This window comes from Canis aureus, chromosome 26 (assembly GCF_053574225.1).
Source record: "Canis aureus isolate CA01 chromosome 26, VMU_Caureus_v.1.0, whole genome shotgun sequence".
In the NCBI taxonomy this organism is placed as follows: domain Eukaryota; kingdom Metazoa; phylum Chordata; class Mammalia; order Carnivora; family Canidae; genus Canis; species Canis aureus.
In genome coordinates, this window is record NC_135636.1 from 29468355 (window position 1) to 29495835 (window position 27481).

At 43.8% G+C, this 27481-nt stretch overlaps 2 protein-coding genes and 1 pseudogene across 7 annotated transcripts in view; 2 read left to right on the forward strand and 1 right to left on the reverse strand.

Annotated features, from left to right (window-relative positions):
* Positions 1–361: 361 nt before the first annotated feature.
* GSS (glutathione synthetase) lies at positions 362–26825 on the reverse strand. 4 transcript variants are annotated; one of them, XM_077872870.1, is made up of 13 exons: positions 26702–26825; positions 23705–23839; positions 18260–18405; positions 15523–15598; positions 15095–15234; positions 14294–14410; positions 10791–10871; positions 10613–10690; positions 7973–8039; positions 4421–4615; positions 3838–3919; positions 1888–2077; positions 362–911 (listed from the first exon to the last, which is right to left on the reverse strand). In XM_077872870.1, the coding sequence occupies exons 2-13, from the start codon at positions 23831–23833 to the stop codon at positions 788–790; spliced, it is 1425 nt and encodes a 474-aa protein (XP_077728996.1). In that variant the 5' UTR covers positions 23834–23839; positions 26702–26825; the 3' UTR covers positions 362–787. The 4 variants fall into 4 exon arrangements, with proteins under 4 accessions (XP_077728996.1, XP_077728997.1, XP_077728998.1 ...); XM_077872871.1 differs by lacking the exon at positions 26702–26825 and adding an exon at positions 26464–26695; XM_077872872.1 differs by lacking the exon at positions 26702–26825 and adding an exon at positions 26154–26410.
* LOC144298242 (ubiquitin-conjugating enzyme E2 N pseudogene) lies at positions 5521–9747 on the forward strand (annotated as a pseudogene).
* MYH7B (myosin heavy chain 7B) overlaps positions 26737–27481 on the forward strand; it is a 40647-nt gene continuing 39902 nt past the window's right edge. Inside the window, exon 1 of one of the 3 annotated variants that reach the window (XM_077872859.1) lies at positions 26737–26874. The gene's annotated coding sequence lies outside the window, so the exon portion shown is untranslated. Of the gene's footprint in view, positions 26885–27481 lie in introns of all 3 variants that reach the window. The other 2 variants (XM_077872862.1, XM_077872860.1) reach the window with 2 other exon arrangements.

Sequence of the window (27481 nt, forward strand, 5' to 3'; positions counted from 1 at the left end):
GTGGGGGATGGGGAGGCGAGTGGTTTTTCTCAGGAATACACCAATATCCTTCCAGAACTTTTGGTTTGGGCAGATCTAGGCAGGGTTTCACTCATAGGCACTTTGGCAAGCTCCTGAATTAAGCAGGAAAGCAACCGAAGCCAGTTCACCCGTGATGTCTCATCACGGTTGCATTGTTTCCTATGATCCTGTGGGAGCATTAGTGAGTCACTAAGGACTGGAACTTCAGGGTTCTATCCTAGGGTCTGGAGCTATGGAGGCTCTGATTATACCCAAGTTATTTCCCCTGCTCTAATCCACCTTAAATGTGCTGACCCAGATTATAGCTCCTCCCCCACCAAATGTATAAACCAAGGAATCATAGAATCGGCAATGTAATTTTATTTAAGGCAGAGGTGGGGAAAGGCTATGCCCCGTCACTGCACTCCTCCTACCTCTCAGTCCTATCCTAAGTCAAACACTGGAAACTGCTGTAAAGGCTAATGAGGGGCTGACAGGAGGGTGGCAGGGTTATGGACCATTACCTCAAATCAGCTTCTTTTCAGCTATACTCACACTCTGAGGATTTAGGGGCCTCTAGATCTCACCTAAGGGAAACACAGCTTTTCTGGTCCTTAGATGGGAGGGCTGGGGGAAGGTACTCAGCATTCACCCTTCTGTGAACTGAAGAGACCAGCCTTGTCAAGGTACAGGGAGGGAAGCCCCTCAGAGGGGCTAGGAGAGGAATGACAAGTATGAAGGAGAGATGGTCTCTTGAGCAAAGTCTGGGCAAGGCCTGGCTGTGCCCTCACACAGGGTATGGGTTGTCCAGGACTGCCACTCCTGCTGCCACACCACCATCTGCATGCTCGATGGCTTTGGTTCGAAGCAGATGTCCCACATGCTTATTCATCACAAGTGTCTTCCCCTGCCTATAGAAATAGGGGCAGGAGACACAGCTCATTACCAACACAGCCCCAAGACCCTCCCTGGTCTCACCTGAGCAGTGGATGAGTGGCTGACTATACCCAAGAAAGTGCTAGGATTTTAGAATCAGATTTGGGTTTGTATCCTTGCTGGGAAAGAAATTACTAGCTCTGTGATTTTGAGCAAGTCACTCGGCCTTTCTAAATATCAATTTCCTCAATTTAAAATAGAGATAATACCTCTCACTTTGCAAGATGGTCACGAGGATTAAATAAAGCAGGAAAAGCACTTAGCATGATGCCAGGCTCATATTTCATGTTCTGTAGCTGTAAGTTTCCTTGTCTATCTCTCTCAAGATGGCTGTGGTGATAGGTTTAGGGGGAAGTGGCAGGCAGAGATGCTGCAAGTGGTTAGAGGGAAATATTATATATAGAGAAGGCTATGGTTGGGAGCATAGTAGGATCTGGTATTCCTACCTTGCTTGATCTTGAAGTGCAGGGAGTGGTTTAATTGACCAGGAACAATTCCTTACAAATTCCCAAGTAGTTTTCTCTTCCTAATTCTTTAGAGCTCAAATCCACACCCAGGGACCACTCAACCTTTCAAAGACACTGATTATCCTCTAGCTGGCCTGTCCCACCTTTCCTCAGAATCCCTGGGAGCTTGGAAACTGGACCCAAATTCTCTTCTTCCCTGGGGTCTCCTCCTAGTCCAGAGTTACTTTCTCATCCATCTTGATACTACTTGGAATTTCCTTTATAGTTGCAAAGCACTCCTCATCTGGGCTTCATTTGATAGCTCTGTGAGGTGGTCAGGTCTTGTGTCCTTTGCTTTGTTTATTAGATAAGGAAACAGGTAACATGGCTAGGGATCAGCAGAGTTGATCCCTAAAGCCCAAGAGTCCTGCTCCCTGTCCTTTGCTCCCTCCAGGCTTGTCTGGTTGACCCTCAGGCAAGGAGGAGACCCTCTTGACTGGCTTACCTGACATAGACCCCAAAGATGCCTAGCTCTGAGATGCACTGGACAACTTGGACAGGGCTGCCAGGCCGTAACAGGCAATTTCCAAAAGGCTCAGGTTTAATCTTTTCCATGAGGATGTAGGAGGCTCTCTCCTCGCTGTCCTTCAGCCGCTCCAGGGCCTGTACCATCTCTTCCCCATATAAGTTGTTACCTGCAATGGCACTGGTCAGTCACCCTAGACGCTCTGGCTACCTTCTCCATTCTATGCCCCCACTTCTGTGGTCAAGTCAGCAGCTTCAGTTCCTGACACCAGCTCAGGGAAGCCAAGGCAGGCCTGGATCCCAAGGAGGGAATGTCACTTTAACAGGACAGCCCTTATCACACAAACACACCTTCTACCACACCGTCTTGCCCTGGTTCTCCTCCTGTCTATGGCTTTCCTTCCTAGCCTCCCTGACTGGCTCCTGCTCCTCTTAAATGTTGAGATTCCCAAAGAATCCATCCGCCACCCTTGTTCTCTCCTCCATGTACAAACTTTTTTTTCCAGGAAGATCTCTTCTAAGACTACAGAAGAAGTATTCTTGACTATATTCTATGACTATATTCTATGACTATATTCTATGACTATATTCTATATTCTATGACTTGTTAACTCCCAAATCTTTAACTTAAGCTCGCTATTCTATATTCTATGACTTGTTAACTCTATATTATGACTTGTTAACTCTATATTCTATGACTTGTTATCTATATTCTATATTCTATGACTTGTTAACTCCCAAATCTTTAACTTAAGCTCACTATTCTAAATATCGCATGGATATCCCATGGGCTCCCAAAAGAAACTCAGCATGTCCAAACAGAATTCATTACTTCTGCTTGAACCTGCCCCTCCCAGATCTTCCTTCTCCCTATCAAGTGAAAGATACCCCTGAGTCATATTTAACTCACTCTCCAGACCTGTCACTAACTCAGACATGTCTCTTCAGTCTGTATAGCCCTAGCCTAGGCCTCTGCATTGCTCTTCTGGACAATTATACCAGCCTCCTCTATGGTCTCTGTGACCAATATCTCCCCTCACCCAGGACAAGCTCCACTATGGCTGAAACATGGATCCTGAATCAATTGTGTGTCCCTTCCCTCCTTAAAACTCTCTAATGGGGGATGCCTGGGTGGCTCAGTGGTTGAGCATCTGCCTTCAGCTCAGGTCATGATCCTGGGGTCCCGGGATCAAGTCCTGTATCAGGCTCCCCGTAGGGAGTCTGCTTTTCCCTCTGCCTCTCTCTGTGTCTCTCATGAATAAATAAATAAAATCTAAAAAAAAACAAAAAACAAAAAAAAACCTAACAGATTCTCAGTACCTTCAGGATAAAAATCCAATTTCCTACATATTTCCAGTGTCCTTTATAATGATGTCCCAAACCATCTTTTCTAGCCCAAATCCCTGCCTCTTCCCATCTCCCATGCTGCACTCCAGCCTTACCAGTTGCTTGTTAATCTCCAACATACACTTCCATGGGTTAGTGCCTCTACTTGAGGCTGCTCCTTCTGTATGGAATGCTCTTCCTCCTTTCCCACCTGGTAAACTCCTACTTATCCTTTAGGACCAACATCAAAACTCATCTCCTCTGGGTCTGTGAGGCAGACATGACCCTGCTCTCAAGGAGTTCAAACATGCAGTAAAATATCCCACCTTCTATTTTGCTCTACCCACTTTCCCACAATCTAGTCACAGGCACTTCAGACTAAACTTGTCCAACCCTCCAGTTATGATTAATCAGGTTCCTGTGCACTCAACAGCACTTGATCACAGGGTCTCCTGGGACATTGTCCAAGATGAGGGCCTGTGTCAGTTCCTCCTGTGTCCCCTGAGCCTGGGACTATGCCCATAGCAAGTGCCAATCAGCGTTGGTAACAGCCTGCTAGCCCCCTTCCAATGAACAGCCTTACAAAGGCAAAACCACCACCTACCTCCACCCTCTCTCTGGGGCTTTAGCACAAACTGGCTAGGGGCAACAATGGCCTCAGCAATGGCCTGGTCCCCTTCTTCACCCTGGCAGGAGGCAAGAAAGCAGTCACCAGCAATTTTAAGCCAAAGGCAAGAGCTACAGTCCTGCTGGTTGTACAGAGCAGCATCAGAGGAACAGCAGGAGGGGGAAGAGTGATAGCCCCTTCAGAACAGATGCTACTATCTGGATGTGACCCTTAACAAACCCAGCAGCAAGTACAATGAGAACAAGCTTTCTCTTGTTCTCCAGTGCAAGAGTGCAGGGCTCCACAACAGAAGACCTGGAAAGCCCGTAAAGATTCTCCCCAATTCTTGTTGTCTACCTCAGCTCCTTCTTCCCCTTTCCACCTCTTACCCCCATCTCTACCTTTGCTGACGGATCTTACAATGAATTCCAGCCCCCGCCCCCCAGGGCTCTAGGGGTTCTCACGGAGCATCACTGACCCAAGTCTAGCCCACTACCAGGTCCAGCTTCCCCAACACATTGGGTTCTGGGTTCCTGGCACCTGGGAGGCCTGTGGTAGGAGAAAGAGGCTGTTCACACACCATGTCCAGTGAGTAGAGGCCAGCAAAGGTGGCACGGAGGCGGGCCACAGTCTCAGGCTGGCCAGGGAGCAACATCTCTAGTACACCCATTCTGCTCAGCTCCTGCTGCACCTTCTTAGTCCCAGCCAGCTGGGTGGCAATATCTGGGCACTTGACAGCACATGACCTCTCCAGCAGTAAGCGTGCTTCCCAGTTCTGCAGAGGGAAGAGAACAAAAGGAATTCTACTTTATTTCACTTTGGCTGATCTCTACTGAGCATCCATTAGATGCCAGGTATCATGCTTTCTATCTTCACATTCATTATTCCCAGGGTCACTGCAACATCTTTGTGAGGCAGATGTGGATTCTTCCGATATGTAGGATTCTTGCCCTTGGGGAGCTCACTAAATTTAGCACAATGTTACAGACTATAATTAAGAGGGAAATAACAGGGACACCTGGGAGGCTCAGTGGTTGAGTGTCTGCCTTCAGCTCAGGGCATGATCCCGGGGTCTTAGGATCAAGTCCCACATCGGGCTCTCTGCATGGAGCCTGCTTCTCCCTCTGCCTCTGTCTCTGCCTCTCTGTGTGTGTGTGTGTCTTTCATGAATAAATAAATAAAATCTTAAAAAGAGGGAAATAAAAGGTACAAGGGTATAGAAAAATGGATGAAGAGGTTTGAAAGAGGTGGGACACTTCTGTGTGAGTTCAGCTACCTACTGTATTCCAAATAAAATTCTAACTTCTTACCATAGACTACAAGACACTGCAGGATCTGCCTCCTGTCCCATTTTCAACCATGTCAATTTCTTGACATCCATCCATCCCACTCTCACAGTCCAGCCACACAGGCCAAACACAAAAACATCATTTCTACCTTTGCTTTTCCTGCTTTCCCCTCTGCCTAGAATTCTTTTCCTTTTTTTTTAAATTTATTTTTTATTGGTGTTCAATTTACCAACATACAGAATAACTCCCAGTGCCCGTCACCCATTCACTCCCACCCCCCGCCCTCCTCCCCTTCTACCACCCCTAGTTCGTTTCCCAGAGTTAGGAGTCTTTATGTTCTGTCTCCCTTTCTGATATTTCCCACACATTTCTTCTCCCTTCCCTTATATTCCCTTTCACTATTATTTATATTCCCCAAATGAATGAGAACATATAATGTCTGTCCTTCTCCGATTGACTTACTTCACTCAGCATAATACCCTGCAGTAGCATCCACGTTGAAGCAAATGGTGGGTATTTGTCATTTCTAAAGGCTGAGTAATATTCCATTGTATACATAAACCACATCTTCTTTATCCATTCATCTTTCGATGGACACCGAGGCTCCTTCCACAGTTTGGCTATTGTGGCCACTGCTGCTATAAACATCGGGGTGCAGGTGTCCCGGCGTTGCATCTGTATCTTTGGGGTAAATCCCCAACAGTGGCTTTTCCAATGGATGGTTGGATCCTTTTTATCCTTAAGTCTCAGCTCAAACCACCCTATTTAATGTAGGCTTCCCCATAATTCTCTATCTTCACCCTATTGTTTTATTCAAAGAGTTTCCCTCAACTAGAAAAAATTTTTTTTCCTACTTTTGCTTACTTCCTGATGACTGTCTCCCTGACCAAAATGTGAGCTCTGGCCCTTGTCTGTCTTACTTCCTATTGTATCACCAGTATCTAACACAGTGCTTGGGGCTTTGTAAATGCTCAGTAATTATTTGTTATTGTTGTTTAAAGAAGTGAAATCTGAGTAGTCAGGTCAGACTCGATAGCAAAGGCATACTCAGATTAGCAGAATAATATGAGTAAAGGCCTGCAGGTGCTTAATTACAGGATGAATGGTCTGATGTGCTAGGAGTTTGGGGTGTGAGAGGCAGGTAAACAGCAGACGACCACACCTCCCAGCTCTAGACCCCATATCTGGGAGGACAGACTGTCCCGGACTCCAGACCACATCAAACTGCCCACAGCAGGATGAAGGCAACTGCCTGAGGAACAACACCCACCCTACCCATGCCGTCCTCCCTTTGATACAATCATTCCACCTGCAGCACCTTTGCCAGTCTCGATTAATAATCTCAGCCACCTCTGATAGTCTAGGCAGAGTTACAGGTGCCCAGAACATCAGAGATAAACCCAGAGAAGTACTCCATTATATTAGAAACAGGGAAGCAAAATTCAGAAATGAGCAAGGGCTTTCCTGAGGTCACCTACCAAGTCACTAAGCCTTGAAGTTTTATCTTCATATTCTAAACCTGATCTGAGTTTCTCAATTCCCTAAAAATGTCCTCCTCCTGATGCACAAATTTCATCCGTTAGTCCTGTTAGTTCAACTGTTAGTTCAACTTCTTTCCCCATTAGTTCAACTTCTCTCTTTTTAAAGTTTTCTTTGCCCCTTTCCCTCAAATCCCCTGGAGCCTGGATCTGTTTTCCCAATGGACAGTTTTTTCTTCTCCAGTCAGCAAGTTCCTGCCACTCTAACCACTTTCTAGAGGAAAGTACCTTCTACACAGCTTCCACCTCTGTGGAGCTGCTCCCTATATAGGTATTCCTTACGGAGAATCCTATATTCAAAGAATTAGAATCCTATATTCAAAGAATTAGATGTCTGGAAGGAGCTTCCTCAATTTTTAAGTATAGTTTCCTCAGCTTAAATAATTGAGCCCAGAAAGGGTCAGGAACATGCCCATGGTCACACAGAAGCAGAGCCAAAGGATCATGATCCCTAGTATACTGCTCACGATATTTTCCAACTTCTTTCTCCTAAGTGAAACCAGGGCTTCTTAGCTTCTGCATGCTGTGGATTAGGGGCAGAGGGAGGTGATATATTCCAGAATGATATACTGGAAATGCTACTAGACTGAGAATCAGAAATCCTGGGAACCTCCTGTGGGATCTAACACAAGCCCCTGCATCTCTCCAAACCTTAGTTTCTCCGTCTGTATAATGGGGATAATTATACACCTCAGATGGTAGTTGTAAGGATTAAATGAAATAATGGATGTGGAAAGTAATTTTGAAACTACACGGTATGATAGCAAGATAAAGTGATATCATTACTGTCATTAACATAAATGGATAGAAAAACTTTCCTACACAGATAAGAGAGAGGTAAGAGTTGGCAGGAAGGAAATGGTCAGTGGTATGATGAAATTGGTTTGCATTAGTTAGCCAGAGCTGATTGTACCAATCTCTTTTCAATTCTGTGTCCAGAAATGTTAAGGTGGGTAGCTTGAAATTAGCGATGAGGGGAGTACACCATAGAAATCAGCAAATGCTACAAATTGGGGCTTTCCTTCTGATAACCATGACTGTTAAGCATTTGTCAGCATATTTCTAGAAACAGTGTGAATGGTTGAAGCAACATGGATTCCTGAGGATTCAGATTCTAGAAGACAATTGTGTTTGTAGAGAGTAAGAGGTAACAAAAAGGTTGTGAGAGAACAGGGAGGTACACCAGTTTCCCTGAGGAAGAACTGGGCTCAGGGAAAAACCCAGGTTTCTGTGATGCCTGAGCTGGGTCTCTGAGGAATGACGGTGAGTCCTAGGAGGCAGAGAATGGTCTAACAAAATACCAACCTGTGGACTGTACTGACTCGGCATGTAGCCATCCCGGAAGTAAACCACAGCAACTTCCTGGCCGTCCCTAGAACACAGGATGGAGAAAGCTGCTGTGTTAAATTATAACTGGTATGTTCATTGGTTCAGGGTACTTCAGGGTGCATCAAAATGAGCTTGGCTTCTTTGAAAGTCAGTCTGCACAGGTTGCCTACCCCAAAGTTCATTGGAAGCAATGAAAATAGATACCCATACCACCACTTCTATCACTAAAAACATGAAGGTATGCAATAAGAAATGCTTTAGAATATTCCCGATCTAGAATTATTCTAGGAAGGCCAGAGGGAAATAAGAAGGCAAATAGAATCAAATCGGATAATTTTTTTTTTAATGGGCTAAAAATTACTGAGTCTCAGAATCATGTCATACCTAGCAAAACACATTTTTATACTACTTAAAGTAGCTGAAACCAGGCTGAGATTTTTTGAAATGGTGGGTATGAGGGTGTGGAGATGCAAAAGTATGAGTCTAGTTAAGATACACACTGCCTTGAGTCAAGACTAGAAGCCAAACTCAGGATCTGACAAGATGGTCAGGCTGCCCCATAGGATTATCGATGAAACCCAGCATTTGCTGGCAGAACTAGTTCCTGACTTTAGAGCAGAACCAGTTGAGAACAATGCCCATGATTTTCAAGTGCTCATTGCTGGCCCCCAGGATACCACCTTTGAGGCAGGTTTAAGACTTCTTAAACTTGAACTATTCCTTCCAGAAGAATACCCGACAGCAGCCTCTAAAGTATGTTTCATGATCAAAATTTATCATCCTAATATAGATAAGTTGGGAAGAATATGTTTAGATATTTTGAAAGATAAGTGGTCCCTAGCACTGCAGATCCACACAGTTCCACTATGAATCCAGGCTTTGTTAAGTGCTCCCAATCTAGATAATCCATTAGCAAATGATGTAGTAGAGCAGTGGAAGACCAACAAAGCCCAAGCCATAGAGCTAGAGCATGGACTAGGCTATATGCCATGAATAATATTTAAAATCGATCTGATCATCAAGTGTACATCACTTCTCCTGTTCTGCCAAGACTTCTTCCTTTTGTGTTTGCATTTAATGGACAGTCTTGGAAATATTGCATGATAAAAGCCCAGACATCTTCAGTCCTTTGGTGATTAAATGCACATTATCTATGATTAAAAGACAAATCTATGTCTTGTCTTGATTCATTGTTGTAAAGTATGAGCAGAGGCTAGAAGCACCACTTGGATTGTTGTGAAATATTTAAAAGCAGTGGCCCCTCTTTGCTGCAGGGTTTCTTTATTTTTATTTTTTTTTTGAGGGGGGAAGATAGGTTTATTTTAATTTTATAGGCTCCTTCCTCCCTTTTATGGTGATCAAGTTGCATTGGTTAAAAGCAGTTAATCAGTTATTTAGAATATGCTCTCTAGCCAAGTATAACTTATTTAGATGCTGTAGATGGACAAGCTTGATTGTCTGAACCAAAATGGGAACATTAAACAAACATCACAACATCACAATCCTCACTAATAACATTGTGACTTTGCTGTCAAGTGTAGAATCTTTCCTTCAAGAAAAAACTGCTGACCATTTTGTATGGCTTGTCTGGAAACTTCTGTAAATCTTATGTTTTAGTAAAATATATTTTGTTATTCTAAAAAAAATACACAGACTTTTAAAATTTCTTTCCCTTTTCTTTACTTGATATTGTCTGATATACCTAGAAAGTAAATTAATGACTTTGTTATAAAAGCACTATTTTGAAAATATCAAGTGGTATTGTGAAATTTCATGGAGGTTCTTAATTTAAAAGAAATAAAAAAAAAAACAACCTATAAAGGTCTAAATATGTGTGTTGCAAGCAATGCTACCCAACTAAGTGGTACTAAAGTCACTTTGTGGAAGTCCCCTGGAAGGAAGCTCAGGGCGTGGCATGGAACACAAATCCAGGCCCCTTGAGGTCTTGCCTGAGCTCAGAGAGCAGCTCCCAGAACAATCAGAATGAATGAGCTATTCCTCTTCCTCCCTAACTACCCAGCCAAGCTGCCCACGCCTGACTAGACCAGCTACCAAAAGGAGCAAGAAAACTTTTAGGAGCCCAGAGGCATATGAAAACCAAGGTTATTTTAAGAAGGCCCTTATCAAGAATGTCAGTAGCTCTGATAGCCCTTTAGAAGCTGAACATGACCAGCCTTCTCCAAACTTTCCTGAGATGATGGGTTATTTTGCCCCTAAAATTCAGAGAAGGAAGCAAACCATTGCATCTCCCAGAAGAAAAGATTACTGGGGGAAATGGTTGACAGGATGAGTTTCCTAATTTTTATTTAAAATCAATTTGCCTGATCCCTGGGTAGCGCAGCGGTTTAGCGCCTGCCTTTGGCCCAGGGCGCGATCCTGGAGACCCGGGATCGAATCCCACGTCGGGCTCCCGGTGCATGGAGCCTGCTTCTCCCTCTGCCTGTGTCTCTGCCTCTCTCTCTCTCTCTGACTATAATAAATTAAATAAATAAATAAATAAATAAGTAAATAAATAAATAAATAATTTGCCAACACAGTATAACACCCAGTGCTCAGGATGAGTTTCCTAAAGCAGCCCTCCCTCAGATCCTTGGGGAATACTCCTTGAACACTTACATAAACAGCCTTCGGTCTTGGTCCAGAGACCCCTTTTCAGAAACATCTTCAAACCTTCGACGGATTACATGGATATTCCTGGGAAAGATGGCCAAAGTCAGAGGGAATAGATGCTATGTTCTGAATGGCTGTGCACAATCATGGAGCCATATCTGGAGATCTCCCCTCCTTTACTTACCTGGCTAGTAGCTCATTCTCTATAGCACGCTGGTCAAATATGTTCCTTTCCTTCTCTTGAGCAATCAGTAGCACCAGAGCACTGGGGAAAGAGAAAACACAGTTGATTGAAATGGCTACAAAGCTTGTCTTCCTCCCTCCATCGCACCCCCTTCAGGGTGAGAATGAGAACATAGCTTCCCTGAAAGAGCAGGTATTCTCTCAAATCTGGAGGGTCTCAGGCAATACCTGAGGATACAGCACATTTCCTGAAACTAGAAAATTTGAAAATATGGAGATGTTCCTGCTCCTTCTCTAGTAGGTAGATAAAATATTGTAATGATGTTTGTGCAAATTAAAATTTAGGTTTCAAATCATCTAAAAAACCCAAGAGGGCTTTTTCTAAAAACTTAAATTAATGATTTTTAAAATCTTTCTGGAAGAATAAACAAGTGAAAGTACTGAAGAATATTTTATAGAAGAACAATGCTAGAAGTTGGAGGCTAATGACCCTCATACAGACTGTAAAGCATATAAAAAAAAGAGTGTGTGTTTCTTGTATGATACATTAGAATAGCTCAGTGGAATCCTACAGAACCCTAGAGCACCAATTATAAATAAAGCATTGTCTCTTGAGGCCTCCCAACATTTCTGTGATGTACATAGGGACACATTTGGTTACACAGTATTAATGGGGTCACCAAGGCTTACCTGACCTTTTCTTCTCTGCTATCCACATACTTAAAGAAGCAGGAGCTCAAGAACTCAGGGAGAAGCTAATGCCAGAGAAATGTTTGGCTACTAATCAGGTTATTTTTAGTAGTTAAAGACAGGTCCAGTCTCCCACCAGGTGATCTTGAGGGGCAATACTCAGCAGTAATGGAGAACCAAATTCCATTTTTGCTGTAGCAGTATTGCTATGTGCCCATAGATTCTTGCTGGGACTCTTGGATGGCTAGATTTTGGCTTAGGAATCTAAGTGTGGATTCCTTCCTCCTGTACTTGGCCTCTGGTCTGTTTGTCTGTTTTCTGTACCTCTTTATAGTGCCTGACTTCTTTCCACTTGGCTGAAGTACAGGTCCTAGTATGCCTCCTCTCTTGCCTTGCCTAAAATGTCTTAAGGTCAGACATGACATTAAGCTGAGTCTTGGCTTTGAGTTCGGTGTCTGAGAGATAAGCTAGAAATGGTGCTCTCATAAGTCTTCTTGCCCTGAGAGAGTCCCAAGGGCCAAGGGCCTTGCTTTTCATAATGCAGCCTGATTTGCTCTGCCCATGGGTGGGAAAGTGGCATCTGGCCCAGACTGGCCCACCTCCAAGAAGAGGCGGAGGAGGGAGCCTGTAGGCTGTAGGTTAAAGTGAAGCTGCATTCCCTGGTTAAGTCAGCCTGCCTTCTGCCAAATAATCACAGCCAGACTCAGAAAACATATTCTACCTCCTGCCTTCAGTTCCGAATAGTCTTTTGATAGCAGGACTAGGAAAGTTGTCAGCTAAGGAAGGTAAAGTGGCAGTAGTGTGCTGGCTGGCAGCAAGGACTTGATCATAGCCCCCAACATTTTATACCAAGAATCCTCCTTTCTTATCCCTACTAATTCTAACCACAGGCACTAATGTTTTGAAAGAGTTTGAATAAATGCTAAATAGGAATCATAAATCATTTTCTAGGCTTCTTTAAAAGGTCTCAAAAATTATGGGATAACTGATGAAAATTCACCTGCTCTATAAATGCTTGAGCCTCACTTTTCCAATCTATACTATGGGACCATTCCTCTTGGAGGCAGAACAGTGTAGTAGAGAGAAAGCAGGCTTTAGAGATAGATAGACATGAATTCTAAACTTACTAGCTGTATGACTTAGGGCAAGTATTCTACCTCTTTGAGCCCTCAGTTTTTACAAGCATTTTTCAAAGCCATGATTTCATTTAATTCTCACTCCCACCCCTTTAGGTATTGTTACTATCGTCCCCATTTTACAGATGAGGAAACTGCTGCTCAGAGAAGAGAATGGACTTAGCAAAGATCACATGCTGGGTCAGCAGGAGTGCCTATCTTACTTTCAAAATAAGGGAAGCTAGTCCCAGCTTAGGTGTCTACACACAGCTCCTACCCATCAGCGCCTACCTAGTACTGGGCACATGAATCTTTGCATGTCTTTCACAGCCTGGTTGGAGAAACCCTCTGCAGTATTTGTCTGTCAGCAGCTCCCTGGCTGACCCCTTCCTGGCTTCCATCTCTTAAAATACAACTTAGCCAAGAGTTCTACTTGAGAAGGTATCCATCTGATGCCTTCTAAATATTCAGAGTCCAAGGTTTCTTGAGTCTTGGTGAGGATTAGCAAGCCCAGAGTGGCTCTCTGAGAGACAATGAAGTGATTAAGAATGCAAATTCTAGGGCAGCCCAGCGGTTTAGCACTACCTTCAGCCGGGATGATCCTGGAGACCTGGGATCAAGTCCTGCATTGGGCTCCCTGCATGGAGCCTGCTTCCCCCTCTGCCTGTGTCTCTGCCTCTCTCTCTCTCTCTCTCTCTCTCTCTCTGTGTCTGTCATGAATAAATAAATAAAATCTTCAAAAAAATATTAAAAAAAAAAGAATGCAAATTCTAGAGGAAGTGGACTCTAGGCTCTACCAGCAACTCGCCATTTGACCTTGAACAATTCACTTCACTTCTCTAAACCTCAGTTTCCTTATCTGTAAAATAGGGGAGATGGGTGCTATCTACCTCGGAATGTTTGATAGAAGCCTCTAAGGAGATCCTGCATATAAAGTGCTTAGCACAAAGCATGGCACTAGGGAGTGCTCATTAAGGGTTAACTATTAAGGCTATGTAAACATTGCAATAACTGTTGGTACAGTGGCCCCTCATTTATCCAGAAGTCACCTACCAGGCATCCTTACACATCTGGAACATGGTTGAGAAATAGCAAGGAAGCAAAAAATGCCTCTAAGCAGTTAAAACAGATACTACAAAATCCCTAAATCAAAGCTTATGCATTTACTCATCAAAGAGGCCCTCACACTCATTAGACAGCACATAACAATCCAGACCATTTGCTTTCCCAAACCATAGCAAATCAGAAAGGTCTGGGGATAGAAATGGAGGATTCCAAATCCAAGCACAATGACAGCAGTATAAAGTAAGAGCTGATAGTAGGAAAACAGAAAAGCTGTGAAGAAAGGGAATAAGAGCTTAAAGCCTAACAGTTGGGGCCATTAGTGCAGGCAAACAGCCTCCGACACCTCTCTAAGTCTAGGCAACTCCTCTGCACTATGTTACATCAAGACGCAGTTAGTGACGGTAATGCAATCACTGACAGATAATGATGACCTCTAGCCAACAAGAAAAGATTAAATTATAGCCTACATCTTATTTTAGAAGATAGCCCAAAACGTCCATTAACATAATTTTGGTGCTTAAAAGTGTAAACTTCTATTTCGAGAAAAAAAAATCCTTCATTTCCTAATTATGTCAGGCAAAGAAGCAGGTGCTGCAGCCCTGAATGAATCTGCTGTCACTTTTTCTCCCCTTACTTGGCTGAGCCGTAGAGCTCCCAGGCTCTGGTGATCCCCAGTGCCAGTCCCTTGCTGGGATTATTGGAGAGGATCTTGGCAGCTTCTTTGGTCTTATTCAGGACATTGAGAACATGTCTGTTGGAAGAGAGATGTCTGTTCAGTAATTGGATGGATCTGGAAGACCTCTGCCTGTGACTCACAGACACAGGAACATCACTTTGAGAATTAGCTGAACACTAAAAAACAGCTTATCATCATGCTCCCATAGGATCCACCTCAGGATGGAATATACTGGACTGCCCAAACCCTGGCCCTGTGTATGTACCCAGAGCCCCGAGACCCTGTGTTTCTACTCTATACCAGCTTCCCATTGGGCTGGAACTCCTTTACCTGAGCCCCAGATGCCTGCTACCTGGAATCCTGCTGCAGACCATCTGCAATTACAGCAACATGGTGCATCACTGCTGGCCAGAAGTGGTTGCTACTAGGGTCTAGCCTTCCAATGGGAAGCCTCTGATCCCACTCTGCCATGGATTCTGACCTCTTTTCAGGCCTTCAAAGCTCTTTCTCACCTCAGATACTGTTTCCTCATACTAGAACACTAACTTGTACAATGAAGGGGTGGCACTAGATGAACCATGAAGTCCCTTCTCTCCTTGACATACTAAGACCAAATTATAAGTGGAAACTGCTGTGGGGGAAAACACATGACCCAGGGCCCAGGAAGGCACATTCACAATTGGGAGATCCCTGCCCCTGCCTGTAGGCCTATCAGGCTTTCAACCCACCAGTGTGCCCAGCATTGCCCAAGGGACCCACCGGTGCACAGCTGGGGTGCGGGAGGCCAGGCCCCCAAAGCTGGCAGAGATAGTGTTGATTTCAATCTGTTTCAGAGCTGGGGAGCCATCTGCGTTGCGCTGGAACATGTAGTCTGAGCGATTCAGACCCAGGAACACAGTCTGTGGGGAAAACTGAAGGCTGAATACATCTGCCCAGGGGCTGAGTGAGGGCCTAGTCATGGAACAGACAGATAACATGAATTCTACATAGTGATCAGAGTTGCTGGCTGATGCTCCAAAACCCAGTGGAATCATTCTTTTGGTCATCCCAGGATTGGTCACTGATGTACAAACCCAGTGGGGATCAATGAGAGGCAGAGTCCCATAATCTCAAGGTCTGGACCAAATTCTTCTGGTCAAAAAAGGGAGGGATGAGTCTTGGATTGGGGTGGAGTGGGGAACAGTTACCTGGGCAATGCCCTCTTTCAGGACTTGCTTGTGGATGTCAAAGAGATGAGCAGTGAAGTTGTCCCTTTTGATGGTGCTGGAGGAGGAAAAAGAGCATTTTCTAGGCTATTTGGGAGCTTAAAGGTCAGGTAGTTCCACCCTTGTCCATTGCCTCCTGAATCTCTGGGTCTACTGACCCAAACTTGAACACCCACATCAACCTGGTAGAGAACAGTGGTTTAGAACCCAGCTCTAGAGCCAAATGAGCTAGGTTCAAATCCCAGCTCTACCACTCATTACTAGGCAACCTAAGAGAACTATTACCCCTCTCTGTCTGTTTGCTCATCTGTAAAAGAAGAAAATGAAAGATGAAGAGGAAAAGAATTATAGAGCTGTGGTGAAGGATACTTGAGATATGACACATACTGAGCTGTGAATAATGCCTGGGCTCAAGAGAAACTAGGAAATGGCATGTGATAGAACCATTCCATCTTTGTATAGCTCTGATGGCTAGTAAGCCTTCTGGTAGACCTAACATTAAGTCTCTGTAGCTTCTCCTATAATCTGGGACCTCCAAGGTCAAGTCTTTTCCACCACTTACACAGCAACTCTCAGAGATTAAAAGACAGCACTTATGTCCTGTGCTCCAAAGAGTCTTCTGACTCACACTAAATATCCATTTATTTTTCTTCAGCCAGTCCTCATATGATGTGACTCCCTCAGAGCAGCTGTCCCTATTTGGATCAGATCCCCCTGCTATGTGCTCTCAGAGCACTGTGGACCTCTCCTCTACAGCACAGATTACAGTTGTTATTTTCCATTTGATTTCTGTGATGATTAGTGTCATCTCTACTTGACGGTAGAGACTATGTCTGTGCTACCTCATCATCATGGCCCAGTGTGCTGCTGGGACTTGTGACATGATGTAGGAACCCAGTATGGTTTTCTGGAACCTCGGGAAAAGACACCCATTGGTAACCAACACTACAGTTGTCTGTCAAGATTCAGGGTGGTCTCTGCATGCCAGCTTAAGCCTGAATCACAGGCTCACCTTGTTACAAGGACCCCACTGAACCCGTATAGCACAGGCCTGCCAGGCAGTTCCTCTGTTCCTCAGCCAGTTCTCTCACAGGGCCTTTCCCAGCCCTTAGTGAGGAGAGCTCCCAGCTGGGCTTCAGCCTCCAGGAAGCTGAGACATATTTTTCCCTTTTCTAAAAAGGTGCACCCCTTCAACCCCACACCCTAGGCTGCTATTCTAGCACATGTGTTCCTGGAGCTCTATTTCCTTACAAGCTAAGGTTTGTATTTCAGAGGACAGAGAAACAGGGAAGGCAGGATTGCAGAGATGGATTGCAGGGACGGTCTCCACATAATTGCATCTTTAGGGCACAGGTCATAAATCAGGCTGCTCGTAAATCCCACAATCCAGAATCACAGGTACAAAAGCCAGACCCCCCCAAAAAACAAAAACAAAAACAAAAAACAAAAGCCAGACCCACCCCAAAAAAGATCTGAGGGGAAAGTGGTGGTAGGGTTTGTACATTCGTAACTCATTGTTTTTTTGTTTTTTTTTCTCATTGGGTTTTTAGCTCCAAGTCAATGGTTTCCACACCTCTTACTATAAGATCCCTTCTCATGTTCACCCTCTTATCAATGTGCACTTTTTTTTAGAGAGAGCACAAGCAGAGGAGGGGAGTCACAGAGGGAGAAGAAGAGAGAGAATCTTAAGCAGGCTCCAAATGCAGCATGGAGCCCAATGCCAGGCTTGATCTCACAACCCTGGGATCATGACCTGAGCCAAAATCAAGAGTCAGATGCTTAACCAACTGAGCCACCCAGGTGCCCCCCAACATGCACATTTTTAAAAGATTTTGTCTCTGGGGCACCTGGCTGGCTCAGTTGGTGGAGCATACAACTCTTGGTCTCTTGGTTTTGAGTTTGAGCCCCACACGGGGTGTAGAGATTACTTAAAAATAAAATCTTAAGAAAGAAAGATTTATCTGTAACAAAATAATTGCTTTCTTTTAGAAATTAATCAGACATGCAAGTATGTATGTCTAGTCTCTATATAGTATATATACATACCTGTAATACAAATATATATATATATTTATATATATTTAATTCTAAAATAAAGAATTTAATTCTAAAGTAAAGAAGTTTCCCTTGCCTCAGGGTCTGAAGAGGAAAAAAAGATCAAGGGAGAAGAGACAGAGAAGGGATGGATGGGGTAAGCCATTTCAAGGGTCCTGTATCCTCATGCCCTGAGTGTGGCCCAGTCTATACCCCATCTCACCCAGAGATAAGGGGCCTGAGGTAATAAGAAAGAGACAATGCTTAGGAAAAGAAGAAATCTGACTTTAATAATCTTCTCTGTTCTTTGTTTTCTCTAAAATGACACTGACCTTCCGTAATTCCAAATAGAAATCTCAGTCTTCAAAGCAGGGGGACATGGATCAGAGAATCACAGAATGTCAGTGTTGGAAAGGATCTTAGATTTAGATCAACCTCACCACTTTACGGATGAAGAAATTGAGGCCAGTGAAAGAAAGGGACTTTCTTGAGGCCATATAAATAAGTGAGTATTAGAGTCAGGATTAGAAGCCAGATGCTTAACTTCTACTACTTTTTGTTTTTCTGGGGGGTACCTGTCCCCCACCCCAACCAAGTCAACTGCCAGAGCAATACTTCATGGCTCCCCAGTCTTCTAATCCCATGATTCCAACATCCTGGCCCCTAATGCCCCATGACCTAGTACCTGGAGAGAGTCTGCTCCAGAAAGGCAGCATTCTGGCTGACAGCATCCACCAGCATGTTGAAGTCCATCTGCACAGCATAGGCCTGCTCCAGCAGGGCACTGGGGACCAGTGAGGGGAAGAGCGTGAATGGGGCATAGCTTACCACCTGATCGAGGAGAGGAGAAAGAGTGGGCAGGGGTAGAACACCTGTGAATGGGTTGTCTTCCTGCAAACATAACCCCATGGAAAGTGTGGTGACATTTATTAAGGACATTTAAGTGACATTTATTAAGGACACACAAACTACAAAATAGTGGTTACCTCTGGAAAGGGAGGGAACAAACAAGATGATGAAGGGGTATAAAGGGAAATTTTAGACTCTGTAATATTTTATCTCTTTACAGAAAAATTAGAAGCAAAACAGCCACAAACAAAAACAAACAAAAAATAAGTAAAAAGTCATTGAGCACCTACTGTGTGCAAGGCACTATTTTAAATACCTTACATGGATGCATCATTTAACTATGTGAGGCAGATATTATTACTCTCTATTTTTAATAAATAGATAAGGGAATTGAGTCTTAGATTAAGTAACATGTCCAAAATTATATTAAGCTGCAGATATATATATATATGGCACAGGGATTTGAACCAAGGTGGTTGTTAAACAACACACACATACACACACAAAAACACAGCTCCTAGTCAGTTGATTATCTAAACCCAGGACCTTCCTCATGCCAGGAGCTCACACCTGTCCCCTTGCCTTGTGGTTGGGGGAGAGGGAGAGTCCTGCTGGTAGGGCTGCAGCAGAAGTGAACCTTGACCCCTTAGAAGTTATAAATGGTTCCCCCACCACCACCCCAAGTGTTGGAGATGGTGACTCAGGTTTCCAGGCCTAGAGTTAGGCTGCATTCCTCAGAATGCAAAGTTCTTTGAACTTTGGCAGAACTGGGAAATCCAAACCATCTGGAACACTATTTCTAGAAAGGGATAATGCCTTCTGAGATTCACAACAACAAATGAGCTAGAATTTGGGTAAGAGATGATGAGATGACCTTATGACAATATTATGAAGAATTTCTGAGTTTAACCTCTGGGTTAACATAATAATTTAATAATTATTATTATAATAATTTGCCATTATGGTAGTATGAGTTTATGGCATTAGAGCTTGGCATTTATATATTTATTTAAAGATATTATTATTTTGAACAGATAATACAAACATGTGATACAAAATTCAAAAGAGACAGAAAGATACATAGTGAAAAGTATGTCTCACTCTCACTCTGGGCCCAGTGACTCAATTCTCCCCAGAGTCCAATGGTATACTAGTATCTCACAAGTCCTTTAGACTATATGTAGACATATGTTTTTTCTTTCTTTATATACACAGAAGCACATGACACATATATTGTTCTGCCCTTTGCTTTATAAATATTTCAGAGTCATTTCCATATGTGTTCAAATAAAGAATTCTCATTCTTTTTAAGTATTCCATTCTTTGGATATAAAATAATTTATTGAATCTAGCTTTGTATTATGAACATTTAGGTGATTTCCTTCCCCCCCTTTATAATTAATGCTTCTTTTCAAGTTTTTTTTTAAAGATTTTATTTATTTATTCATGAGAGATACACAGAGAGAGGCAGAGACATAGGCAGAGGGAAAAGCAGGCTCCATGCAGGAAGCCCGACACGGGACTTGATCCCGGGATGATGGGATCATACCCTGAGTCAAAGGCAGCTGCTCAACTGCTGAACCACCCAGGCGTTCCATAATCAATGCTTCAATCAATATCCTAGAATATACATTCTAGGTATTTTGTGTATGAGAAAGTCCACAAATTGTGAATTTATAAAAGTAGAAATATCAGGTAATTAGGGTAAATCTATTTAAAATTTTGGTAGATAATTGCCTTCCTCAGAATCTCAGAAGACAAAACTGGGGAAAGATATTTGGAAGAGTAAGGTTTTTCTAGATTGAAGCTTTTATGTGTTAGACTGGGAATTACTGCAGACTACAGAAGGAGTGATCTAATACCCTGAGTGCATGTGTGATGACTATAAGGGCATTTCCTTGGCTCTAAAACTCAGAACTCTGCCTCTTCCAACAAGTCTCATTTGGCCTGAAAAACTCCTAAAGATTTTTTCTAATAAGATTTCCCTCCGGGTTGGGATGCCTGGGTGGCCCAATGGTTGAGCGTCTTCCTTTGGCTCAGGGTGTGATCCCGGAGTACCAGGATCGAGTCCTGCATCGGGCTTCCTGCGTGGAGCCTGTGTCTCCCTCTGCCTATGTTTCTGCCTCTCTCTGTGTCTCTCATGAATAAATAAATAATTTTTTTTTTTTTTTAAAGAAAGATTTCCCTCTGGATCACCTGGGTGGCTCAGTTGGGTTAAGCATGCAACTCTTGACTTCTGCTATGCATTGGCCAAAGGCTGAAACACAGTTTTTTCTTTTTTTATAGAGACACAGACACAAAGTAATAGTTTTCTACTATGAGAACAACTGTAGCACATGCATGACAAGAAATACTCTGATTCAGAGTCAGAGAAACAGTGATAGGAAGAAGAGCTCCCATCTCACTTAAGAGGCCAGAACTCTACTAGCCAAGTGTTGCCATGTAGCAAAGTGGGCAGGGTTATTAGGTGATCTGACTTCTCTCTCTTTTTTTTTTTTTTTTTTTTTTTTAAGATTTTACCTATTTATTCATGAGAGAGAGAGAGAGAGTGAGAGAGAGAGTGAGAGAGAGAGAGAGAGAGGCAGAGACACAGGCAGAGGGAGAAGCAGGCTCCATTCAGGAGCCCGACGTGGGACTCGATCCCGGGTCTTCAGGATCACGCCCTGGGCCAAAGGTGGCCCTAAACTGCTAAGCCACCCGGGCTGCCCCGTGATCTGACTTTTCAAGGTAAACTGGATATCTAGATTATTTTTTTAATTTCTTGATTAAAAAAAAACATTGGCTCTAACTTTTTAAAGACACACTAGTGGAAAAAACTATTAACAATGCTTGTTCCTGGGGAGGGAAACAGTGGCTGGAGGGAGGAGACTTACTCTACACTGAATATCTTTTAAATTTTGTACCCTGTTCATGTATTTTTTTTTTAAATTAACTCCCTAAATCTTCAGGAGCCTACTATTCAGTCTGCACGTGGCTAGTCTGTTGCCTCGACCTATAGGATAAAGTTCACATTCCTCTTCCTCCCAGTATCAAAGTCTCTTGGTTATATGACTTTGGCCTGCCTTCTGTCCCACATTCAGCTGCATTCTGTTGGAATATTTTTGCCTTTTCCAAATTCAAGGCGTCCGCTATGCTGTTCTTTGCCCTCTCTATTTTTTATAAGATCTAGCTCAAATACAACTAATAAGTTGCTACTTTTCCTAGGTGTCCCATACAATTTCCTGAGAGAATCAGGAAACTCAGAGCATGGACACAGGAAGCAAACTCTTTGGGTTTGAATTCTGGCTTTGCCAATTACACAACCATTCACATCACCTTGGGCCAGTTACTTAACCTTTCTGGGTCTTGGTTTCCTCATCTCTGCTGTGGTGAGACTTAAATGAGTTAGTGATTCTTAAGTGTTTAGAATAGTGCCTGGCACACAGTAAATACTCAGTAAATGATAGCTAATGTTGTGCAGCAGGCTATCTATGTTTCCTCATAGAACTGACATTACTTCATTTTGTCTTATGGCACATTCTCCAAATAGATCATGCACTTTAGAGGCCAGGGCCTCTGTGTCCTCAGTGCGCAGAATGGCCTGCATAGAACAGGCACCTGTTAAAGATTTGGAATGCAATCTCTCTCTCTATCTCTTTCTTTCACACCACACACACACACACACACACACTCATATTTCCTGTTTTTTTTTTTTTTTTTGTTTTGTTTTGTTTTGTTTTGTTTTCTCTGTATTGGGAATCTCATTGAGGACTGTACCTTTTTTGGGCTCCATTAACTTCCAGTAAGAGCAAATGTTGGACATTCATGTAATACCTATTGATTAATAAAACAAAAAATCTTGGAAGGGAAATATGCTTAATCCTGGGTTAAGACAAGCAGTTCCCAGAAGTTAAGGTTCATGAAGCAAGCAATCATATTCCTAAAGCCAGAGGCAGACCTTCTACAATATCGGCCTACCTTAGGTGACAGCCATTCTCATTCACTCAGGCCTAGGAAAACATTTACTGAGTCTGGACTTTCCACTAGGCCCTTTAACTAGGTTCTGGGCACACAGAGAAGAAAAAGGATGCAGGTTGGCAAAGAAAGATAATGGCAGCTCTCTGGTTATTCATATGGATTGTCATAGGGTATGCTACTAAGTAAAAAGAAACAAGCAAGGCACAAAAGAGGTTGTCTAGGATACTTCTTTGTGTAAAAAGTGGAAAAAAGAAATACATACTTTTTTTTTTGTTTTTTGTAAACTATATGAAAGAATAAACAAGAACCTGCCTTCAGGTCAAGAGGACAGGTGAATGTGGGAGGGAGAGTTAAACTGTAAACTCTGCCCTCTTAATTGTGAACCATGAAAATGTCTTACCTAGTCACAAAATAAAGACTTTTTTCTTTTTTAAAGGATGAGACTTTTAAAAGATGTGATTTGGACTCAGCAGTCCTACTTTCATCTACCCACCCTACAGAAATACTCATAAAGGTCCCCAAACAGACATGTATGTAGCTGTTCCCTGGAGTGCTGTTTGTAACCATAAAACATCAGAAATCACCTAAATAGAGGAAAGTTGAACTGTGATCCAGCCATACCTGGAACACCATGTATCAGAATGAAGCTAATTTTACTGGAGGGAGTTGAAGAGAGTTCTAAAACAGATTGTTAAATGAAAAAAAACACATCACAGAATAGTCTGCATTATCTGTATGATCCGATTTGTTTTTTAGAATACCATATATTTTGAGGTGCCTGATTCTTGATCTGGGGGTTGTGGGTTTGAGCCCCACATTGAATGTGGAGGTTACTAAAAAAATAAACTTAATAAAGAAAAGCATATATTTCTTTATATACCCATATATGTATATAAATGCACAGAGAAGGATATACACAAACCAATTGTATGGATATACCCCCTGCAGTGTGATTAGGGGGTCTTAAAAAATAATAGTTCCCTGGGCAAAGTGCTTCACGTAAATTATCTTCTTATTCTCTTATAAACTTGATAAGGTAGGTCCCATTATTATCTCTTTTGTTATCTGAAGAAACCGCAGCTGATAGAGGTTATGTATCTTGCCTAAGTCACACTTGAAACCCCAGACTTCAGTTTGGTTACTCTAGCAGGCGACTTTTTATACATATATCTAGAGATCAATTTTAGTTATTGGGAAGAATAAAATAAAGTGAAAGAGATGTCTCGGACTGAGAGGAGCAGCCGTTAGCACAGCAGGGACCAGATAGTGAGCATCAGGATCCAGAGCAGTGTGGTCCGTGCATGGGGAGAAGTCAGGGACTTACATCAGAGGAGCTGGGCTCCTGTGAGGTCCTCAGCAATACTCCCTCTGCTAGGGCCCGGTCCACAGCCTGCCGCGCCAGCTCCTCCAGCTGCTGCTCCTCCTGCAAGAGGCTCCCCCAGCCGGTGGCCATCCTAACCTGCAACAGAAGGGGAGGGGAAGGCTTGGTGATAGATGGCCTGGGGCCAGGCAACCAATGAAACTGGCACTGTGGTACAGGCAGTGAACACTGGATGGCAGCTCTTAACTTCCACAAGTGCAAGAAAAATGGAAAGCTTAACAAAGCACTTAGACTGCCACTCTCTCTTATGGTTCCTAATACAAGAATGGCATTATTCTCACAGTAAGGAAGTAGAATCTAGGAGAGGTGAAATGATTTGCCCAAGGCAATGACTGGTAAAATCTGCATTTGAACCCAGATCTCAGGACTCCCAGCCCACTGCTTTTCATTGGAGAAAGAGGCACCAATGTCATATGTGATTGGTGCCTGATTCCCTGCAGCTGTAGATTCCCTAGGGGTACAGAGTAGACCAGTGGTTTCCAAACTTGGTTGAATATTCTTGGGGCCCTGGTAAAGAATACAGATTTCTAAGCCTCAATCAGAGATTCTCATGCAAGAGGTCTGAGGGGAGAGAAGAGCTGATGCTCTGTATTTTTACCAAATTTAAAACCACTACAATAGATTATTAATTTCCCTTCTGGGGCACCCGAGTGGCTCAATCGGTTAAGTCGTCTGATTCTTGATCTCAGCTCACGTCTTGATCCGTGGGTCATCAGTTCAAGCCTTGCGTTGGGCTCCACACTGGGAGTGGAACAAAAAATGTTTTCTAAATTTCCCTTCTAGCTCACGACCCATGCTGGTAGATCTCAAATAAATAATGTGGGAAGGGTGGGTAGAAGGAGGATTTTGTAGAACACTATGAAATGCAGATAAGGTAAACTCCTTCCTTATACTAACCAGAAGCAAACTCACTAGCAGGACATAATTACTTTACTTGTACGGACATCTATGGTCACCGCACCAAGACAAAATATTTTAAGAAATTACACTGGCAGGATAGAAACAACCAAACACAAATGCTCAGTGTAATAGGAGGAGGAGTCCAACTGGCTGTCTGGAGACACACAAGTATGAACCACTTTTTTTTTACTCACTGATTTTGCAGCAGGCCTCAGGGATTTAAGAAGATCTGAATAAAAATCTGGATGCCCTAATCAATCATTTTGTTTTGTCCTTTTGTTACTTGATTTTAGGAAAAGAACATGGCTACCCATTTCACCCCAAAAAGGGAGCTAGAGAACAACAAGTAACCTCCATCACATTTAGCTCCACCTCCCTCTCCCTATAACAGAACTGGTGCCAAACCAATCATGAAAGTCTGTTGGCCTCAGCACAACGTTTCAAAAGAAAATGACTATGTGAGTTCAAGAGGGTCCTGACAACATAGATAACAGCAGTCACAGGGTCATAATAAAGCTCTGAGATCAGTCAGATCTGGGTTTGAGCCTATAATATTACTTCCTTCATAAATAAGGTTGCCTTGTGGCTTAAATGAGAAAAGTCTGTGTGTAGTTTCTTAGCAGAGTTTGGAACTCTAAACATAGGGACTTCTTTTTTGGCTATACCCACATTACAGGTGGAAGATTTATCAGGAGGTCACACAGCAGCTGGGTGGCAAAGTCGGGACACGAATCTACGATTCTGTCATTAGAGCAACAGAAGCCTCCATTAGCCCCTATCTCTCCCAGTTCTGGGATTCCAATATCCCTGCCTGCTGCTGGGCTCTTGTCTACTGAATGGTATCTAATGCCAGGCCCTAGACTAGGTACTGAGGACACACACACAGAGAGAAGACATAATCACTATGTTAAGTGCTGATTGAGCCCTTTGTTTTTCTCATTCTACAGTCTCAACCTTGTGGCTTTGTTTTGCTGAGGGCACTCAAATCTATACCTTCACAGTGGTACTTTGCTGACCTCCAAACTGTAATAACCAACTGCTTGGGGGGGGGGGGTGTCTCTGCAGAACCAGCATAGAATTTGTTGGCTCCCTCACAAATCTGCTCCTCTGATGAATCCCACCCAAGCACTCAAGCCTTGTACATACTTCTCTCCAACATCCCTGTCTCCCCAAATTCTGTAGTTTTCTATGAATATAGAATGCTTTGAATCCCTTGATTTCTCTCTACCTCCACTGGCAGCAGCTTAGTTCTGGCTACCATCATCTCTTCCCTGGGCACTAAATAGACTGAGAGAGAGGTAATCTTCAGTGCCCAGGATACACCTGCCTCTCTACGGCTCCCAGGCTAGGCACGCGCTGGAGGCTTCTCTTTTTGGAACACTCCCCATCACTCCTGACCAGCCTTCATGACTGAGTGTCAGAAGCTGTCCCTGCTCTCCGCCCAGGGCTTCTACAGACCATTAGTCCTCCCCCCCACCCCAACCCTCCATACCGTAGGAATAGTTGTGTGTCTTGCTCACTTCTCTCCTTCCAGCGCCTACTACTGTGTTCAGTGAATGTTAAATGAATGAATGACAGACTGCGGCCAGATCAACAAAAGTCTTAAAAATCCCGCTAGAAAACCTGGGCGGACTTTATCCCAAGGGCGAGGCCAGTGCCTGCGCGAGGCCTGGGGCAGCGACGCTCGTCTCCTGCTCAGGCTTGCCCCACGTCACGGGCCCGTTCGCTCTCACTCTAGACAAAGTTTGGTTCTAATCGTTCCCAGTTTCTCTTTTTTTTTTAAAACTCGGGCTCTGGCTTACCAGCACCCTGTCCCCGACACCGGCCTGCTCTGGAGTACGGAGATCTGGGAAATCTGGGGTCCACAGGCACCAGCCCAACCCCCTCGGTGGACACCAGTTTCCCCTGCTCTACGAGGAGTTTGACTTGCAACATCTCTCCGCCTTCAGGGTTCCAATCACTGGCCAGACCCCTCCCTCACATCTGTCCTCCCGAGGAAACGTGGCCCTTGCCGGCCGCCGTTGCCGCTCCCCAACCTACTAGTTCGTCGTCCTGCCTTCCGCGGTACTCAAGCCCCTCGCGCTGTTACCGGAGGTCCAGGGGGCGGGGCCTCGATGTGACCCAATGCGCTTGCGCAGACCGCGCCAGTAGGGGCTAAAGAGCGGGGCGGGGAGGAGAGCGGTGCCTGTGGAGCTGGACGGCGGCTGGGAAGGGTCAGTCCGTGTAAGGGCAGCCTGGTCAATAGGGGTTCGTCGTCTGGTCCCAGATGGACAGAACCTTGGGAAGGATGGGAGGAGTTAGGCTGTGTCCGCTCGGAGTTCAGGGTTTGCAGAACTTGTAGGGCGTCAGAACTGGTGACGTCCATTGTAAGATGGGGAAACTGATACCCAGAATGGGACAGTCACTACCTCGGGGACACACTATGGGGACAAGTGTGATAAGGGAGGTCCAGAAAGGGGCCGAGACCAACGCAGGCAGGGTACCTTAGCACGTTCCCGGCTGAGCCAGTGTTGGAACCCAGGCTTCTGTTTTCCACCCAGAAAAGACCACCTAACTTTGAGGGAAACTGCTGGGAAAGCTATAGAGGCCAAAGAAAGGATTTTCCTCTTTCCGGCAATTTTTTTAAAAAGATTTTATTTTATTTTTTAAGATTTTATTTTTAAGTATACATCCAACGTGGGGTCGGAACCCGCAAAACTAAGATCAAAAGTCACTGGCTCCACTGACTGAGCCATCTAGGTGCCCCTTTTCCAACTGTTTTTAGGTTGGGAATGTTTGAGGATAACATACTGTCTCAAAATGTCCAAATCATTTGCATCA

Bases quoted from the DNA above. Each gene is read 5' to 3' on its own strand.
- GSS (XM_077872870.1), bottom strand. From the start codon at position 23,833: ATGGCCACCGGCTGGGGGAGCCTCTTGCAGGAGGAGCAGCAGCTGGAG. The intron at 14,411-15,094 runs GTGGGTCCCTTG...CTCTTCCAACAG, and splicing joins CGCACCCCAGCTGTGCACCG to ACATGTTCTCAATGTCCTGA. The intron at 8,040-10,612 runs GTAAGTGTTCAA...CCTGTGTTCTAG, and splicing joins CAAGACCGAAGGCTGTTTAT to GGACGGCCAGGAAGTTGCTG.